This window comes from Meles meles, chromosome 16 (assembly GCF_922984935.1).
Source record: "Meles meles chromosome 16, mMelMel3.1 paternal haplotype, whole genome shotgun sequence".
Classification (NCBI taxonomy): Eukaryota; Metazoa; Chordata; class Mammalia; order Carnivora; family Mustelidae; genus Meles; species Meles meles.
The window spans coordinates 24,490,382-24,509,838 of record NC_060081.1 but is presented as its reverse complement, the minus strand read 5'-3'; the positions used below and the strand labels follow the sequence as shown (position 1 = coordinate 24,509,838).

Genomic DNA, 19,457 nt, shown 5'->3' with positions numbered 1-19,457 from the left:
GTGCTTCTGATCCAAGCATCTTATTCCTACAACAGGCACAGTCTGGATCATGATTTCAGGGTTAGGATTCACCCCAAATTGGTAAATCTCCCATGCATTTTAAAGGAGATAGCCCTGGCATAGCATTATCTTATTTATTAACAGCATCTCTGACTTGAGTAACTACTGCATTAAGCTCCCTGTGGACTGTGCAGCCTGTGCTATGGATGGTGGAGACCTTGGCAATGCTAGGCCATCATCCTGTGTTCCTCTAATGTCTGGGCCAGCTGTATCTCGATTTGCTAACTGAGTCATTAATGGACCGCATGTGCCTTATATGGGGTAGAAGCTCAATAAATAGCTTTGAAAATTCAATTTAGATTAAGTAATAAATTAATCTGCCTAATTAATTAAAATTAATTCAACCACCATTTAACTGCATGCCATTTCAGGCACTGAAGACACAGCAGTGGACAAGACAAACCAAATCCCCTTTCTGGTGGGACCCAGACTATACGCCTTGGCTGGAGCACATTTATATACGGGAAAGACACTGAAAATCTGCAGGGCAAAAGTTCTTTGATTCTTTCCAGTTATTTAAATTGTACAGTATAAATGTCCACATAATTAGTTCTGAGCAGCAGGGAGAGAAAATAAAGCTTGACTGCCAAACCTCATTTTAGTTACTCACCAGCCTCTTCATCCCACTGAAGCTTTTACCTGAGTTATTGAAAAAGAAAATGAATTGACATGAATTAGGCACCTATATGGTCAGGTTCATCCTATGTGATACTCCATTAAGCCTATGAAATAGCGATCATTATTCCTGTTTTTGAGATGAAGCTCAGAGAGGCTAATTTACCCAAGTTCACACAGCCACGAAGTAGCAGAATGAGCTTAGAAGCCAGCCAGGTTCATTTGACGTCAAAGTTTTATTTCCCCCCATTAAACCATTCTGTTTCACTAAAACCTAGAATACTTTGGTGAGTGTCATCTTGCAGTTTCCTCAGAACTCTCAGGAAGAAAAGGCCTCTCATCCGAAAACCTAACAGTTGACATAGATAATAGTTCAAGGCACCTCCCGGTCATCCTCTCAATTCCTTTGATAACGAGCACATTTAACAATATTTTGCAGCTTTTAAATTGGCAAATATTGCCACGTCCAGCATTTCTAAAATCCTTTAGAGGTCAGAATGAACAGGATTTATATTATTATTTCTTGGTTTCCTACCCTCACCTTGTATGGTCCAGTGAAAATAAATGGTAACATACACCGAGAAAGTAATGCTTTGTGGATCACAATGTTATTATTTTAAAGATTTTTTTAAAGGATTTTATTTATTTATTTGACAGACAGAGATCACAAGTAGGCAGAGAAGCAGGCAGAGAGAGAGAGGAGGAAGCAGGCTTCCCGCTGAGCAGAGAGCCCAATGCGGGGCTTGATCCCAGAAACCCCGATCACGACCTGAGCATAAGGCAGAGGCTTTAACTCGCTGAGCCACCCAGGAGCGCTTCAATGTTATTATTTTAAAAAGAACTTTCTTGCTTAAAGAACAAGGCCAAGTCCCAAAAAGTAGATGCGGACTCCTGATAAATTAATCACTAACTACAGGAGGAGGCTAATATTTTAAATAATATTTTCTATGTAATTAACTTAATTATATTTAGATACATAAAGTTAAAGTTACTTGTTTCAGTAACTTGTTATTATACCAAAAAAGTATATTTTAAGAGTAAAACTCAAGTGAACCAAAATTAAAAGGGAGCCCCACTCCTGAACTATGCTTTTTTGGCAGAAGAAAACCTAGATGTAGAAACCTGGTTTCTTTTAGCCACAAGCATGGATCCTGTAGCCTAGACAAGGAGCCTGGGGTTGATTGTTCTGGATCAAGTTAATCAGAAATCACATTAAAGCTATTTTTGCACCCAGCACCTCCCACTGCAGACTTCCAGAAGATGGGTACGGTACAGGGAACATGATTTGGTCAACCCTGTTGAACACTATCTTGGACATACTGACTTGATTTGATTGGATGTCCTTTATCAATCTGAGGTGACACAGAAAAATGACAAAATGTATTATTAGACACAGTGCCAGCCAGAGGAACCGCCTCCAAATCTGACCCAAAGTGAAGGGTGGGGGAGCAGAATATCAGAATAAATCTCTTAAGATATTTTAATATGCTTTTGCCATTTCTTTTTTTTTCTCTGTACTTGTTTTAATATAAAAACACTTCCTAAACCATAAAATATATTTCCCTCCCAGCTCTAAAAATAAAGCAGCCTAAATACTGCTGTGAATTTTTTCATTAAAGGGGAAAAAAAAGCCCCTTTAGAATATAAATACGTACACTTGCTTCAACCTGACCTCCTGGAGGCGCAGGTTTATAAATTGTATAAAAGCATATAGCATTAAGATGTTTACTAAAAATTAGTAATAGGTTTTCAGAGTTATATAATTTAACTTCCCTGCGACTATTTTATAAAAAGTCTTACCTCCACTAACAAAATAATATGTTTTGCCTGATAGATTAGTCATGTACTCACACGACGCTACAGGTGTACCAGGCGTATTTCCGTGTGCCGTTGGATGTCACAGAAACGTGGAGTAGGGTGTGGCTGGGGGGGAGGGGCTCAAACCAAAAACAGTTGTCAGTTGACTCTTCACTAATTTTGTTCTTCTCAGAATAAAGATGTCAGCTGTCCTTTCCTACAAGACATTTCATTTAGAAGACTTTCCTGAAATACTTTCTTCCTGAAATAGACAGAGCTGTAGGCCGATGTGTCATTTTAGTTAATCAAAACAAGTAGGCAAATTAGTCTCTTTTATTTTTTTAATGAATGTAATTTAACAGTATTTAATTTGCATACAGGAAAGTTCACCCAGAAAAAAAAAAAAAAGTCTGCATTATAGCACTTTTGTAAACCTCCACAAAGCCCTTCATTAGGAGACCTAATTGATTTTTCCTACCCACTCCTGGGAGGGCAGAAAGCTATCACAGTACCTGCGTATTCACTCAGAGAAGAAATGGGTGTGCCTGATGTTTCAAGCAGAGATTTGGGTTAAAAAGTCCTGGGGCTCTGTTCTTACAGGGAGATCTTGGCCAATGCTTGTTCCGAGCATTCAGGAAATCTGTTTTTCTGAGCACTAGGGGAATATTGCTTGTCTGCTTGGTGTCCTCCCCATGGGCCCAATTTAGTTCAGCTTGCAGCCTTCACTGGAATTATTTTATTTCTTGTTTATTTAAATCTGCTTTATTCTGAAAGAGGAACTTGGTGGCTTTTTACAGTGATACAGAGTATATGCCATATAAAATAAATGAGTAAGTGAGGGCGATTGAAATCAGAAAGCCAGGACAACATGATGAAGCCAGGCTGGGAGGTCAGTACAGAAAGTATATGCCATGAGAGCTCTAGTGGTTGATAGAACTCAGTCATCCGTTTGGCTCTGGGTTGTACAGGGACCAGAGCAAGAAGAGAAACAAAAACAGTTGTAAGATTTCGCGTCCAGAAGTTGAAGCAAACGACGTTGATCTTAAGCCTAGCTTTGCCCATTGTTGGAACCTGACGTGGTTTTTCCCACAGACCTGCACCAAAATGGTACTGTGTGATGTAACAGAACCCCTCCTCAAAACATCTCTTCCAGATATATGGCGTTTCTTGGTATAGGTCCTTTCCCCGCTGACTGAAAGAGGCATGCCTTTGGGCCTGTAGCTCTCTTAAGCAAGTGGGGCATGGCACCTATCTGATAGTCATCTACACCCACCAGCACTCAGAGCCCTGGGCCCTGCACACATGCTCCCTGCAGGGACACTTCACGGGTACAAAACTGCTGCCCAGGGCATTAAAAGAGCTTGCCTGTGGCGAGTAATTCAACCTTTGGTGGTAGAACCAGGGCTAGACCCTTCTTCTTCTGCCTCATACCCTACAACTCTTCTCTTTTTACTGTGCTGATCCCATGTACAGTAAGTAGATCACTGTATTTGTGGACCTTTTTTTTTTGAGTCAGTTGACAGTCACAGCAGAAACTTTCTTAACTGTGTCCTATAGACGTGAGCGACATCATCACAAGGAATCAGAAGACTGGCGCATTTAAAACTCGGAAAATATCAAGCTGGTAAGATACTTTTCTGCATTAAAACATTCTGGTTTTCTCTGTGGGTGATAATTAAAAAGAATAATAGCTAACATTTATTTACTGAGCACTTACTGTGGGTCAGGCACTGTTCTAAGCACTTTAAAAATCTCTTATTTAATGTTCAGAAGACCCCGTAAGGGGGCAGGCGGGCATTTTCATTATCTTCAGCCAGTGAAGAAAACTGAAGTCTATTGAACCCGGGGTTGGGAATGAGTTTAGGATTGAGAGTGCACAGTCTGAGGCTGGGAGAAGCCTTCCTGGGGCCTCCTTATGAAGGCTCTTTTCCTCTGGTTCTCAGCCTGGGGGCAGTCTTGCCCCTGGGGACTCTTGCATTGTCTTGACTCAGGGGAGAGGATCACTAGTGGCGTCTAGTAGACAGAGGCCAGGGGGCCTGCTCACCATCCTACAATGCACAAGAGCGTGCCCACGACAAAGACCTATCTGGCCCAAAATGTCAGTAGTGCTGTGATTAAGAAACCTTGCTCTACTTATGATTTTCTTTTTAATATTTTATTTATTTATTTGACAGAGAGAGATCATAAGTAGATAGAGAGGCAGGCAGAGAGAGAGAGGGAAGCAGGCTCCCTGCTGAGCAGAGAGCCCGATGCGGGACTCGATCCCAGGACCCTGGGATCATGACCTGAGCCGAAGGCAGCGGCTTAACCCACTGAGCCACCCAGGCGCCCTCTACTTATGATTTTAAAATAGTCTAGGTATCCATTCCCTTTTAGATTCTGTTCTTTTTTTTTTTTTTTAAGTTTCTATTTATTTATTTATTTGACAGAGAGAGAGAGTGAGAGAGGGACCACAAGCAGGGAGAGAGAACCAAGCAGGCAGCCAGATGTGGGGCTCCATCCCAGGACCCTGGGATCATGACCTGAGCCAAAGGCAGACTTTTAACAACTGAGCCACCCAGGCGCCCCTAGATTCTGTTCATTCTTATTCGAACTTGGAGAAATGCTTACCCTCAACCAAAACAATGGTGTTTTCTATGATGCTACATTTTCTTTTGTTCTGATGATAGGACCTAGAAGATCGAGTAATCATTTACCACTTTTCACATGAAATACCTGTATTTGTGCCTTTTTCATTCATTTATATGTTGAACCCCGGACATTAGACCTTTGATATTTTGAGTGTTCTCTGTGTTGAGGATGCTTTCCCACCCCCAACTACTCAGTTCGGGGATTAAAAAAAAGAGAGAGAGATGAATGAACAGCAGCATCGCTTTAAAAACCTGTGGTCCATATTGGGCTGAGGCCGCGGAATAGCAATGATTTTTCTCTGATGTCAACTGGTAAAGGTAAGGAAGTGTCCTTGTGTTTTTAAATCCTGCAGTAGAATGTCAGCGTAAGCTGGTGGCACGGGGTTGGGGGAGGGGGGAGTGATGCCCTGTGTTTCTCATTTAATCACAAACCAGTTCCGTTTCCCAGAAAGCCTCAGGCAGGTCAGGAGAAAGAACCATCCACTACCGTGTCTTCTTCATTCTTAAGGCAGCCTTTACGCCACAGTGTGGACTGCCATACCCTTCTGGGGAGGACTTCATTTTGGGACGTGATTTTCAACCTGGTCTTTTACTTATCAATCAAAAGCACATTTTCAATGTTGTCCTCATTTACATTTATTTAATGCTTAAGGTCATTTGTGACCATTTGAGTGTATTTCAGCATATGGAGTCAGGGAATAATAGATTCAGCATCATGCTGTGAAGAGAGATTGTGTTTTTACAAGACATAATGTTGTTTACTGGGTGTTAATAATCACTAATTAATAAACATATCTAGATTTTGAAAATGTTCCATTTTGAGGAATAAAAAATGTCAAGTGTTTAACTTATGGAGTGCAACAGTATTTTCTGTCATCTCTTCATGAAATAATTAAGTTACATAGAGAAGCAAAATGTCACTATTCAACACAGGGTATATCGAAAATGGCCTTTGTCTCTATCTGTTCTCAAAAATGCTCTAAATATATTGTCTGTTACGTACGTGGACATAGAGTCTTTGTGTCAGTAGCCATTCAGGAACCTCCAAGATGAGGGGTTTGGTTTTAGGGTTTTATATTTTTTTTGTCTTTATCTCATATTAATTGTGGTCAGTTTTTTCTCTTTTACCACTATAAGCATTTTGTCCAAAGTCTACTAAAGCACTTTGCCAGAAAACCGGGGGGATGAGTCGGTCCTTGAAATGCCTTGATCTCACATTAGAAGCTACTTGACCACTTAACCTTCCAGAAGCTAAGAGGAACTGCCAACCAGTGATGTAATAATCAGCATTTCCTTCTCTCCACTGCTTTCCCACCCATAACCAGTACAATATGATGAGCACATTAGTTCCATACAAGAAGAAATAAAAGGAAACCGTTCACAAAAGAGCTAAGATATAGTTCACTATTCTTTTTTAGTGCCTCAATGCATATGCAGAATTTCTCCTCCAAATTGGAGGTGTGGAATAACAGTAGCGACAGATAACTGAGAAGCATTTACCGGAGCTACAAAGCCCACCCATGAGCCACGTAGTTCCACTATTAAAAAGCACTTCAAAGCTTGGCATGAGTTTGGGACGGCTGAACGTCTGCTGTGACTTCGTGTGCAAATACGATGTAGCCGCAGAGAGGAGTATCAGGGTACTGAGAACTCTGGGCTTAGGAAATGGTGGCTTTTAAAGAGGAACTAGACCGGCCTAAGAATGTGAACGCCCCCCACCCATCCCCAACTCCCGTTCTTGCTGCTCTGACAGGGTTCTTGTTGGGCAACGACCCGCCCTCCTCTTGCCTCTCAAGCCAGGACGGACCCAGGCTGCGTCGGACCTGAAACCTATGTTGAGGGCCTTCATGAGGACAATGGATTTGATTTTACCTTACTTTGGCAAATTCTACGTGAATACATGCCTAGGGCTCCTGGTGGGCCTTGGAAGGAGCTTATGCAAATGAGGGACCTGACCTAGGTAAGCTTCAGCAGCTCCACAGTGAGGCCGCCCCTGCTGCCCCATCACCAGCACTCTTGGCTAGAAAAGCGCTCCTCTTTTTTTTTTTTTTTTAATATTTTCTTTATTTATTTGACAGACAGAGATCACAAGTAGGCAGAGAGACAGGCAGAGAGAGAGGCAGAGAGAGAGGAAGGGAAGTAGGCTCCCTGCTGAGCAGAGAGCCTGATGCGGGCCTCGATCCCGGGACCCTGAGATCATGACCTGAGCTGAAGGCAGAGGCTTTAACCCACTGAGCCACCCAGGTGCCCCACGCTCCTCCTTTAATAACAAAACTTTCTTACTCCCTCTGTTCCACTTTAGTCCTAATCTGTTTTTTTTTTCCTTAAGATTTTATTTATTTGACAGAGAGAGAGACAGCGAGAGAGGGAACACAAGCAGGGGGACTGGGAGAGGAAGAAGCAGGCTTCCCTCCGAGCAGGGAGCCCCGTGCGGGGCTCGATCCCAGGACCCTGGGGTCATGACCTGAGCCCAAGGCTGATGCTTAACAGACGGAACCACCCAGGCGTCCCTATCCAAATCTAACTGTTGGTTAGCGTGACAGACATGTTGGTGGAGGCCTGGAAGCTTTCGCCCTGGCCAGGAAAGGTCTAGGACGCACATAGATGAAGTATCATAACCATTTTGTCTCACAGATCTTAATACAGTCATTTGATGGTTCATTTGTTTGTCCATCCGTGTAGCCATCCATTCATTTACCTAATAGGTCCAAGGTATTCTGCCTTGGGGAACATCCATATGGAGTTATCGAGAGTAACTCGTGAACAAAGGAAATCATGCTGCTAATTATAGCTAGAGACTGGTTGAAAGAGCGAGGATACTTACAGCTTCTCAATTGTTAGGTTTATCTGAAGCTGTCTTCAAACCTGTGACTGTCTAATAAAGAAGCAGTCGGAGTTTTTGACGTCTACATGTTTCCAGGTGTTCCAGAATTAGTGAATGGCGTCATTCTCTGGTTAATATTAGTGAACAGTTACAATATTTTTTTTTAAATCCATCAAATATACCCTGCTGTGAAATTAAAAGTAAGTCTCTGCCTTAAAAAAGAGTTTATCTTTGTGTGAAAATTGCTAGTGAATTTAGGCCAGGGACTTGTATTATTCTTTGATAAACCATTAATTTTAGTAAACTATGGAACTCATAACGCTGAAGACTCCTTTATAGCCCAAATTTCACCTTTGTGTGGGCCCCCAGGACTGGCTATTGGCCCCATTGCCCTACTGCTTTTTAAGATTTATATCTTTTTGGAGGCTCATTTTCTTTTAAAGGTTAAACCAGGGGTATGAAAAATGATTTAAAAGTGTAAATCTCAACCAAGTGGAATACAGTTGCTGATTTTTCTAGACCTTCTCCGCCTGCCCTCACTTTCCTTCACTCTTCTCATTCAGTCTGGCTCCCTCTGCTTCTCCAACATACACCTTCTAGCGTGGCCCTCTCCTGTGGCCACCCAAGCCTCTGCACTTTCTGGACACATCTGGTCTTTCCCATCTCTGGCCTTAGCCAGTCCTGTCCCCCTCCTCCTTGTCCTCCTAAATTAGGATGGCCTAATTATCATTTCTCTCCTTCTCTGGCCTTAATCTTATCATCCTTTAGGTTTCTCTTGGCCTTAGACTGGTCCCACGGTCAAATACGCACAGTCTCTTATTGCTCAAAGCATGTTTTCTTCATTTTCATGGTTTTCGTTCATTCACTTCCTGACAAATATCTTGATCACTTTCTATGCACCAAGTGCTGTTCTAGGTGCCAGAGACACAGTGACAACCAAAACCAAGAAAGTCCGTGCCTTCTTGGACTTCACACTCTAGCAGGGGAGACAGAGAACTTTCTTGAAGGCAAGGATTCTGCTTAATATATTTTTGTATTCCCTGAAGCAATTAGTACACTTTGTCTCTCTTATAGGAGACATTTTAAGATTCGTAATCGGAGCACCTTTTGAAAGACATAAATCCATAAGGCTTATGGAACCAAATAATTTTTAGCAGGAGAGAGTCAAGTTCTAGAGATGCAGACATCAGTTTATACATCAGATAACTGACTTTCATTTCAGGATAGGCTTCTTCTTGGGGATGCACAAGCCATGTCTGTAGACAAACTGACGTTGGAAGTAGTTGTTTATCTGTCCTTTGTCAGGTTGAAGAGGAAGGTTAGAAGAAGGTAACCAAGATCAGGAGGCTGAGAGCTCTCGTTGAGAAATTTCCCAATAAACTATACCTGTTAGAGGGTTTTGCTACAAGTACAGTAACAGAATCTTGAGAACTGCTGAGAGTTCTAGAGATGCCACAGTCCATTTTCCCTCCATTGCTATCCTGAATATGGGGGAATGAAATTACCATGTGTGCTTTCTATTACAAACTTTTTTTTTTTTATTTTCCTGACAAATTTAAAGAAGGGCCCATGTCCCCTATGATTTCGTGTTCTGCGCTGAAGAAACCAGGGGTGTGATTCCGGTTTCTGACATTTTGTTGGAGTTCTCCTTCAGGTATTAAAATGAGCCAGATTTTAACATTTGGGGACATTGTATTTTTTAAAAATATTTTATTTATTTATTTGAAAGACAGAGATCACAAGCATCTCTGCAGAGATGCAGCAGAGAGAGAGGGAGAAACAGGCTCCCCGCTGAGCAGAGAGCCCAAGGCGGTGCTCTGTCCTAGGATCCTGGGATCATGACCCCAGCGGAAGGCAGAGGCTTTAACCCACTGAGCCACCCAGGTGCCCCAGGGACATTGTATTTTAAAGCATCGTCTTAAACTGCAGCAAATTAAGAATTAAGGGCTTTTATTCTCGAATAACATTGTATTGTCTCTTTGGACATGCACTTACCTACTTTTCACCAAGATCAAAATCTCACCACCCAAATTCAGTCAAATTCTATATTGATAGCCGGGTGTGCAGATTAGACCATTACATCCTCTATGTAAATGCCTTCCAGGCTTAAGAGAAAAATCGCTCCATCATAGAAATTTGTATCACTGAAGTTACATATCAAATAAGAAGGTCTTCATTTTCAAAAGATTTCTTTACTTTAAAACGGACAAGTGGTGATCTTTAAAAAATTTTTTAGAGGGGCACCTGGGTGGCTCAGTGGGTTAAGCCGCTGCCTTCGGCTCAGGTCATGATCTCAGGGTCCTGGGATCGAGCCCCACATCGGGCTCTCTGCTCAGCGGGGAGTCTGCTTCCTCCTCTCTCTCTGCCTGCCTCTCTGCCTACTTGTGATCTCTCTCTGTCAAATAAATAAATAAAATCTAAAAAAAAAAATTTTTAGAGTATGACCACATCATAATCCATTAAAAATGATTTTTTACTTTAATAATAGTCTGTTTTCAGAATTTGGGATTGCAGACAATGCTGCAGTGGATACATCTGTACACAGACTATACATTTGCAAGTATATACCTACAGAACAAGTTTTCAGAAGCGAACTTTGCGTATTCATATGACGCTACCAAAGTGTTAATTACTACAGCTTTGTAATATATTTTCCTGTTAGGAAAATATATTATATATTTCCTGTTAGTCCTGTTAGGACTAGTCCCTGGTCATTATTCTTTTTTTTAGGATTTTCTCAAATTATATTGGTATTTTTATTATACTGGCATTTTCATTGTGATCGAAAGAAACAATTTACTAAGCCTTGACATCTTGATGACTGAGTCTTCCTATTTAAGAACAGGGTGTTTCCTTTTTGTTTAAGTTTTTCTAGATGTTTCATTAGCATTTGAAATCTTTCTTCATTTCTCTTGTTAACTTTATTTTTGGAAACTAGTTTTGTTTCTCTTATAAAGGAGATCTTCTCTTTGATTATGTTTTCTAACTGGTTGTTATTTGGATATATATGAAGCAAGCTATAGGGTTTTGTGTAGTAAATGGCCACTAACATGGGTTATTATTTCTGCTAGTTTATCAGTTTATATTCTTGAATTTTCCAAATAAACAATCCCATCACCTCCAAATGGTGATGATTTTTACTTCTTTCCAATTCTTATACCTCTTTTTTTTTTTTTAAAGATTTTATTTATTCATTTGAGAGAGAGAGAGGTGTAGAAAGCACAAGCAGGGAGAGAGGCAGAGGGAGAGGGAGAGCGGACACCCTGTTGAGCTGGGAGCCCGATGTGGGTGTTGCTCAATCCCAGGTCCTGGAGTCATGACCTGAGCCAAAGGCAGATGCTTAACTGACTAAGCCACCCAGGTGCCCCTCTTATACCTCTTCTTTTGTATCTCTTGTATAATTTTATTGAATAAAAATTTCAAGATGTTGTAAAATGATAGGCATTTTTGAGCCTGACTTTACTGGAATTCCTGGAATGCTTCACCATTAGATCTGCATTAGCATTTGGGTGGAAATATATGGACATTTTTTATCTTGTTAAGGAAGTTTTTGTTGATCTCCTTGTATTTTTTTTTAAGATTTTATTTATTTATTTGACAGAGAGAGAAATCACAAGTAGGCAGAGAGAGAGGGGGAAGCAGGCTCCCCGCCGAGCGAAGAGCCCGATGTGGGGCTCAATCCCAAGAACCGAGCAAAAGGCAGAGGCTCAACCCACTGAGCCACCTGGGCGCCCCTGATCTCCTTATTTTTAAGAGATTTTATTACAAATAAATATGGAACTTCAGCCCTTGCCTTTTTGGCATGAATGGAACTGATCAAATTGTTTTTCTGACTTTACCTGTACCTGTGGCAACTCATATTAACAGGTTTCTTAATATTAAAGCATCTCTGTGTTTGTAGTGACTTGGTCATGGTGTCTTAATTCATCTCTTAACATGCTATTGTATTTTAGTGTATTATCTGGAATTATTTTTATAACAAGTTTATTGAGATATAACTCACATACCGTATACTTCACCCACTTAAAGTGTACAATTTAATGGGTTTTAGGATATTCACAGAGTTGTGAACCCTCATGATCAAATTTAAGACATTTTCATCACCCCCATTAATTTCATGACCCATTTAGTAGCCACTGCCCATTGCCCCCACCCCCTTTCTCTTTCCTAGCATTAGAGAGCCACTGATCTACTTTCTGGCTCTATGGATTTGCTTATTCTGGACATTCCACATAAATGGAATCCTATAATATGTGGTTCTTCATATCTGGTTTCTTTAACTTAACATAATGTTTTGGGGTTCATCCATGTATCGGGATGTCATTCTTTTTATGGCTGAAAAATATTCCACTGTATGGATAGAACACATTTATTTTATTTTAATTCCTGCGTTGTTAACATACAGTTAACTACTAAACTAATACTAATCTGTATTAATCTCAGGTGTATGATACAGCAGCTTAACAGTTCCACACATGATTCCGTGCTCATCAAGATAACCGTACTCTTAGTCCCCTTCCCTTGCTTCACCCATCCCCCAACCAACCTCCCCTCTAGTAACCATCTGTTTGTTCTCTGTAGTTGAGTATCTGTTTTTGTTTTGTTTTTTTTTTTTTGGTTTATTTCTCTTTTTTTTTCTTGTTCATTTGTTCTATTTCTCAAATTCCACATAAAAGTGAAATAATATAGCATTTGTCTTTCTCTGTCATTCTTTTATGGCTGGATAATATTCCATTGTATATATGTATGTACTACATCTTTTTTATCCATTCATCAGTTGATAGACACTTAGGCTGCTTCCATAATTTGGCTATTGTAACTAATGCTGCAATAAGTATACAGGAGCATATATCCCTTTGAGCTAGTATTTTCATATTCTTTGGATAAATACCCACTAGTACGATTACTGGATCATAGAATTATTCTCTTTTTAAAGTTTTGTGGAACCTCCATACTGTTCTCCGCAGTGGCTGCACCAGTTTGCATTCTCACCAACAGTGCACGAGGGTTTCTTTATCTCCACATCCTTGCTAACACTTGTTGTTTCTTGAGCTTTTGGTTTTAGGCATTCTGACAGGTGTGAGGTGATAAATCAGTGTGGGTTTGATTTACATTCCCCTGATGATGAGTGATGTTGAGCATCCTTTTTTTTTTTTTTTGAGTTTTAAAAAAATTTTTAAATTTAATTTCTTTTCAGTGTAACAGAATTCATTGTTTATGCACAACACCCAGTGCAATACATGCCCTCCATAATACCCACCACCAGGCTCCCTCACCCTCCCGTCCCCCCCCCTTCAAAACCCTCAGATTGTTTTTCAGAGTCCATAGTCTCTCATGGTTCATCTCTCCCTCCAATTTCCCTCAACTCCCTTCTCCTCTCCATCTCCCCATGTCCTCTGTGTTATTTTTTATGCCCCACAAATAAGTGAAACCATATGATAATTGACTCTCTCTGCTTGACTTATTTCACTGAGCATGATCTCTTCCAGTCCAGTCCATGTTGATACAAAAGCTGGGTATTCATCCTTTCTGATGGAGGCGTAATCCTCCATAGTGTATATGGACATTATCTTCATCTGTTTGTCTATTGAACGGCATCTTGGTTCTTTCCACAGTTTGGCGACCATGGCCATTGCTGCTATGAACATTGGGGTACAGATGGCCCTTCTTTTCACTACATCTGTATCTTTGGGGTAAATATCCAGTAGTGCAATTGCAGGGTCATAGGAAAGCTCTATTTTTAATTTCTTAAGGAATCTCCACACTGTTCTCCAAAGTGGCTGCACCAACTTGCATTCCCACCAACAGTGGAAGAGGGTTCCCCTTTCTCCACATCCTCTCTAACACACGTTGCTTCCTGTCTTGCTAATTTTGGCCATTCTAACTGGTGTAAGGTGGTATCTCAATGTGATTTTGATTTGAATTTGAGCATCTTTTCATGTATCTGTTGGCCATCTATAGGTCTTTGGAGAAATGCTATTCATGTCTTCTGCCCATTTTTTTATTTGTTTTTTTTGGGGGGGGGGGTTCTTTGTTTTTGTTTTTGTTTTGGGGTTTTGTGTGTGTGTGTGTTGAGTTGTATAAATTCTTTATATATCTTGGATACTAACCCTTTATCAGATGTCATTTGCAAATATCTTCTCCTGTTCAGTAGCTTGTCTTTTAGTTTTTTGATTGTTTCCTTTGCTGTGCCAAAGCTTTTTAAATTTTGATGTAATCCCAATAGTTTATTTTTGCTTTTGTTTCCCTTGCCTCAGAAAACATACTTAGAAAGATGTTATTATGCCCAATATCAGAGAAATTACTGCTTGTGCTCTCTTCCAGGATTTTTATGGTTTCAGGGCTCCCATTTAGGTCCTTAATCCATTTTGAGTTTACTTTTGTGTATGATATATGAAAGTGGTCCTGCTTCTTTCTTTTCCTGTAGCTGTCCAATTTTCCCAACACTGTCGAGGAGATTTTTTCCCATCGCTTATTCTTCCCTTCTTTGTCAAAGATTAATTGGCCATATAATTGTAAGTTTATTTCTGTTCTGTTGATATATATGTCTATTTTTGTGAGGTACCATACTATTTTGATTACTACAGCTTTGTAATATAACTTGAAGTGTGGAATTGTGATACCTCCAGTTTCGTTTTTCAAGATTGCTTTGGCTATTTGGGGTCTTTTGTGGTCCCATACAAATTTTAGGATTGTTTGTTCCAATTCTGTGAAAAATGCCATTGATATTTTAACAGGGATTTCATTGTATCTGTAGATTGCTTTGGGTAGTATAGACTTTTTTTTTTTTTTGGTTGAAAATATTTTTACTCATTCTACAAGTTATTTTTGTGTGATAACACTTAACACTTTTGAGTATTTATTCATAGTGAGTTTATTCTTTTTCCTTTTTTTAACATCTTAATTTAATTTTATTTTTTTTTTATGTTCCAAGATTCATTGTTTATGCACCACAAGCCAGTGCTCCATGCAATACATGCCCTCCTTAATACCCACCACCAGGCTCACCCAACCCTTTACCTCCCTCCCCTCCAAAACCCTCAGTTTGTTTCTCAGAATCTACAGTCTCTCATCTTTCATCTCCCCCTCTGATTTACCCCGATTCACTTCTCCTCTCCTTCTCCTAGTGTCCTCCATGTTATTCCTTATGTTCCACAAGTAAGCGAAACCATATGATAATTGACTTATTTCACTCAGCATAATCTCCTCCAGTCTCATCCCTGTTGATACAAAAGCTGGTTATTCATCCTTTCTGGTGGAGGCATAGTACTCCATTGTATATATGGACTATATATACATATACATACACATATCCATATCCATATATACCATTGTATATATGGATATTCTTTATCCATTCTGCTGTTGAATGGCATCTCAGTTCCTTCCACAATTTGGTGATTGTGGACATTGCTGCTATGAACATTGGGGTACAGATGGCCCTTCTTTCCACTACATCTGTATCTTCTGGGTAAATTGGGTACTATAGACATTTTAACAATATTTGCTCTTCTAATCCATGAGCATGGAATGTCTTTCCATTTGTTTGTATTGTCTTCAACTTCTTTCATTAGTGTTTTCAGAGTACTAGTGTGTCACCTTGGTTAAGTTTATCCCTAGGTATTTTGTTATTTCTGGTATAGTTGTAAATGGGATTGTTTTTGTAATTTCTCTTTCTGCTACCTCATTATTAGTGTATAGAAATGCCACAGATTTCTGTACATTGATTTTGTATGCTGCAAACTTGCTGAATTCATTCATCAATTCTAGTAGTTTTTTGGGGGATGGATAGACCATATTTTATTCATCCATTTATTACAGACAATTGGATTCTTTCCACTTTTTGCCTATTATGAACAGTGCTGCTATGAACATTTGTGTAGAAGTTCTTATGACAAGTTACATTTCTCTTGGGTGTATGTAGCCATATATGAACTCTATGTTTAACTTTCTGAGGAATTGCCAGACTATTTTCCAAGTTGGCCGAATAATTTTACATTCCTACCAGCAGCATATAATGTTATCTGGGCTTTTTGCATTGATATTCATCAGTAAAATTGGTCCACAGTTTATTGCACTATCTTTTTTAGATTTTAATATCACTGGTATGCTGGCTTCTTGAAACAATTTCGAACCTTTCTTATCTTTTGAACCATCTAATCTGGGTCACCCTAAGTTGCTACCATAATGCTAGATCAGAGCAATTTTTGCCCTATTATTCTGGAAGTTATGAAGTTGGCAACAAATAGGGAAATTTTTATATTAAAATGTGCTTGAAAGTTCATAAGTTGGAAATGAATGAAAAAAGAAAAATGAATGAAAACATTAAAAGTAATTAATTTTGTGATTTCACATTTAATGGCACATGGTTGAAATTCGATATGAAATTAGATCTAATTCTAATTTTTTATCATCACTTTGTTTTACTCCCATGTAAATTAATCAGCTGTCATAATTATAGAATCAGAGATATTTGGAGTGGGAAATATAATTAGTACCTTTCATTCCAAGATCTCAAAACCCTTTACCAGTCCTCCTTAACCAGTGTAAAATATATGGGTCGCCAACTTAGGGGGTCCAAATGTTACACAAGTCTGTCTTCCTTTTGGACTCTGAAATAAGTTTATTTCAGCTAAAATAGAGACAAAAACACAGACCCAGAGAGTAGGATCAGTTTTAAAGTCAGTCCAGAAATATATAATAAGCTAGAGCCATAGCTTTCAAACTTCAGTATCAGAATCATCTGTAGAACTTGTTATGACACATAGTTTGTCCAGGCAAATTTATTTCTCTGGTGTGATGAATGGGGACAGGCTGAATTTAGTTCTGTGGTGTGATGAGGCCCACAGACCATTGCATTGAGGTGGAGCGAGGAGGTTAATGGGACAGAGTACATAAAGGGATTTCTGAGGTTTATAAGGCAAAGTTCTGTTTCTTGGTCTGGGTTTTGGTTACAAAGGTATTTGCCTCGTAATTAAGGCATTTTTTTTCACATAGTTTTCTGGTTCAGTGATTAATTCTATAATAAAAAGTGTTGGGTTTTTTGCTTGTTCTGAAAGCTATATCATGGTTCCAGGCAAAGGGAAAGAGGTATCCAGGCCTGAATGAGAGCAGAAATCAGTGAGCAAATACGGAGAGCATTCTGGAGAATTGACTATCTGTGGGCACTAAAGAAAGGTGGAAGATTAAGAGAGCAGTTTGGGACATGCTGCGTTTGTGTGGGCATAGGACATAAATGTGTGCTCTCTATGTGACAGTAACTAGCAGGTGATTAAGAAAGAAAGTTCAACAAAACTGTCATCATCAAGACAGTACAGTACTGGCACAAAAACAGACACATAGATCAATGGAACAGAATAGAGAGCCCAGAAATGGACTTCAACTCTATGGTTGACTAATCTTTGACAAAGTAGGAAAGAATGTCCAATGGAAAAAAGATAGTCTCTTCAAGAAATGGTGTTGGGAAAACTGGACAGCCAAATGCAGAAGAATGAAACTGGACCATTTCCTTACACCACACACAAAAATAGACTCAACATGGATTTAACACCTCAATGTGAGACAGGAGTCCATCAAAATCCTTGAGGAGAACACAGGCAGCAACTTTGACCTCAGCCGCAGCAACTTCTTCCTAGAAACATCACCAAAGACAAGGGAAGCAAGGGCAAAAATGAACTATTGGGACTTCATCAGATCAAAAGCTTTTGCACAGCAAAGGAAACAGTCAACAAAACCAAAAGACAACTGCCAGAATGGGAGAAGATATTTGTAAATGACATATCAGATAAAGGGCTAATATCCAAAATCTATAAAGAACTTATTAAACTCAACAGCCAAAGAACAAATAATCCAATCAAGAAATGGGCAGAAGACATGAATAGGCATTTCTGCAAAGAAGACATCCAGATGACCAACAGACACATGAAAAAGTGCTCCACATCACTCGGTATCAGGGAAATACAAATCAAAACCACAATGAGATACCACCTCACACCAGTCAGAATGGCTAAAATTAACAAGTCGGGAAATGACAGATGTTGGAGAGGATGCAGAGAAAGGGGAACCCTCCTACACTGTTGGTGGGAATGCAAGCTGGTGCAGTCACTCTGGAAAACAGCATGGAGGGTCCTCAAAAAGTTGAAAATAGAGCTACCCTATGACCGAGCAATCGCACTATTGGGTATTTACCCTACAGATACAAATGTAGGGATCCGAAGGGGCATGTGCACCCGAATGTTTATAGCAGCAATGTCCACAATAGCCAAACTATGAAAAGAACCTAGATGTCCATCAGCAGATGAATGGATAAAGAAGATGTGTGTGTGTGTGTGTGTGTGTGTGTGTGTGTGTGTGTGATGGAATACTGTGCAGCCATCAAAAGAAATGAAATCTTGCCATTTGCAATGACATGGATGGAACTAGAGGATATTATACTGAGTAAAATAAGTCAATCAGAGAAAGTTATCATATGATCTCTCTGATATAAGGACTTTGAGAGGCAGGTGGGGGGTCATGGGGAGTAGGGAAAGAAAAAATAAAACAAGATGAGATCGGGAGGGAGACAAACTGTAAGACTCTTAATCTCAGGAAACAAACTGATGGCTGGGGGCAGGGATAGGGTGGCTGGATTATGGACATTGGGGAAGGTATGTGCTATGGTGAGTGCTGTGAAATGCGTAAGCTGGATGATTCACAGACCTGTACCCTGGGGCAAATAATACATTATATGTTAATTTAAAAAAAAAAAGAAAGGAAAATTCAAATCTCAGGAAATGTGCTGGAAGATTTGGAGATCAGCCTGGAGAGATTAGAGCAGAACTATAGAAACGAACGTAAAAGAAGATGGCTAAGAAGAGAATCTTAGAAAATATCTGTTTTGAGGGCAGAGTAATAGGGGCCAGTCAGGGATACAGAGAAGGGGCTGGATTCAGGAAGACTGATGCCAGGTGGATTGGTATAAAACCATTCCTTGACAGAAGCAAGTCCAGGACAGAAGGTCAAGGGGGTGGGGGGGACCAGCAGCAGTGTAGCCACTGCAGATCACTGGCCAATTGCAGCGCAGTGCTCATGTCTGCTGTGAGAAAGGTTAGATTGCGAGGGCAGGGGAATCGATGAGAGTAGACTCCCCATGCCAAAGGGTTGATGGTGAACCGAAGGAGCCAAGTAGTATGTGTCGCAAGAAGAAGCAGAGTTGAGGGAAGAGGGGAGCATGTTGGCAGCATGCCAGCAGAGCCAAGGAAGAAGAACTAAGTAATATATGAAGTCAGTGGGTGTGATTTGATGGAGCAAGCCCTAGCATGGTGCTTCTCAAGTATGGTCCCCAGACCAGCAGCATCAGCATCACTTGGAGATCTGTTGGAAATGCTGATTGGCACCCTCCATCCCAGACCTACTGAATCAGAAACTCTGGGATTGAAGCCTGGAATCTAACAAACCTACCGAGCATTCTGATGCATGCTCAAATTTGAAAACCACTAAGCTAGAGGAAAAAGGGAGTGGTTTAATCCTGCACATAGGTGGGAAGGCTGTCC

At 40.2% G+C, this 19,457-nt stretch overlaps 1 protein-coding gene across 4 annotated transcripts in view; it reads left to right on the top strand.

Annotated features, from left to right (window-relative positions):
• Positions 1 to 19,457, top strand: part of CAMKMT (calmodulin-lysine N-methyltransferase) — a 404,310-nt gene that overhangs the window by 350,616 nt on the left and 34,237 nt on the right. For 3 of the 4 annotated variants that reach the window (XM_045980674.1, XM_045980675.1, XM_045980673.1), the window contains exon 7: positions 4,030 to 4,096. The exons of the other annotated variant lie outside the window; for it this stretch is intronic. In XM_045980674.1, coding sequence (XP_045836630.1) covers positions 4,030 to 4,096 — 67 coding nt within the window. The remainder of the gene's footprint in view (positions 1 to 4,029; positions 4,097 to 19,457) is intronic. 4 annotated transcript variants of the gene reach the window in all.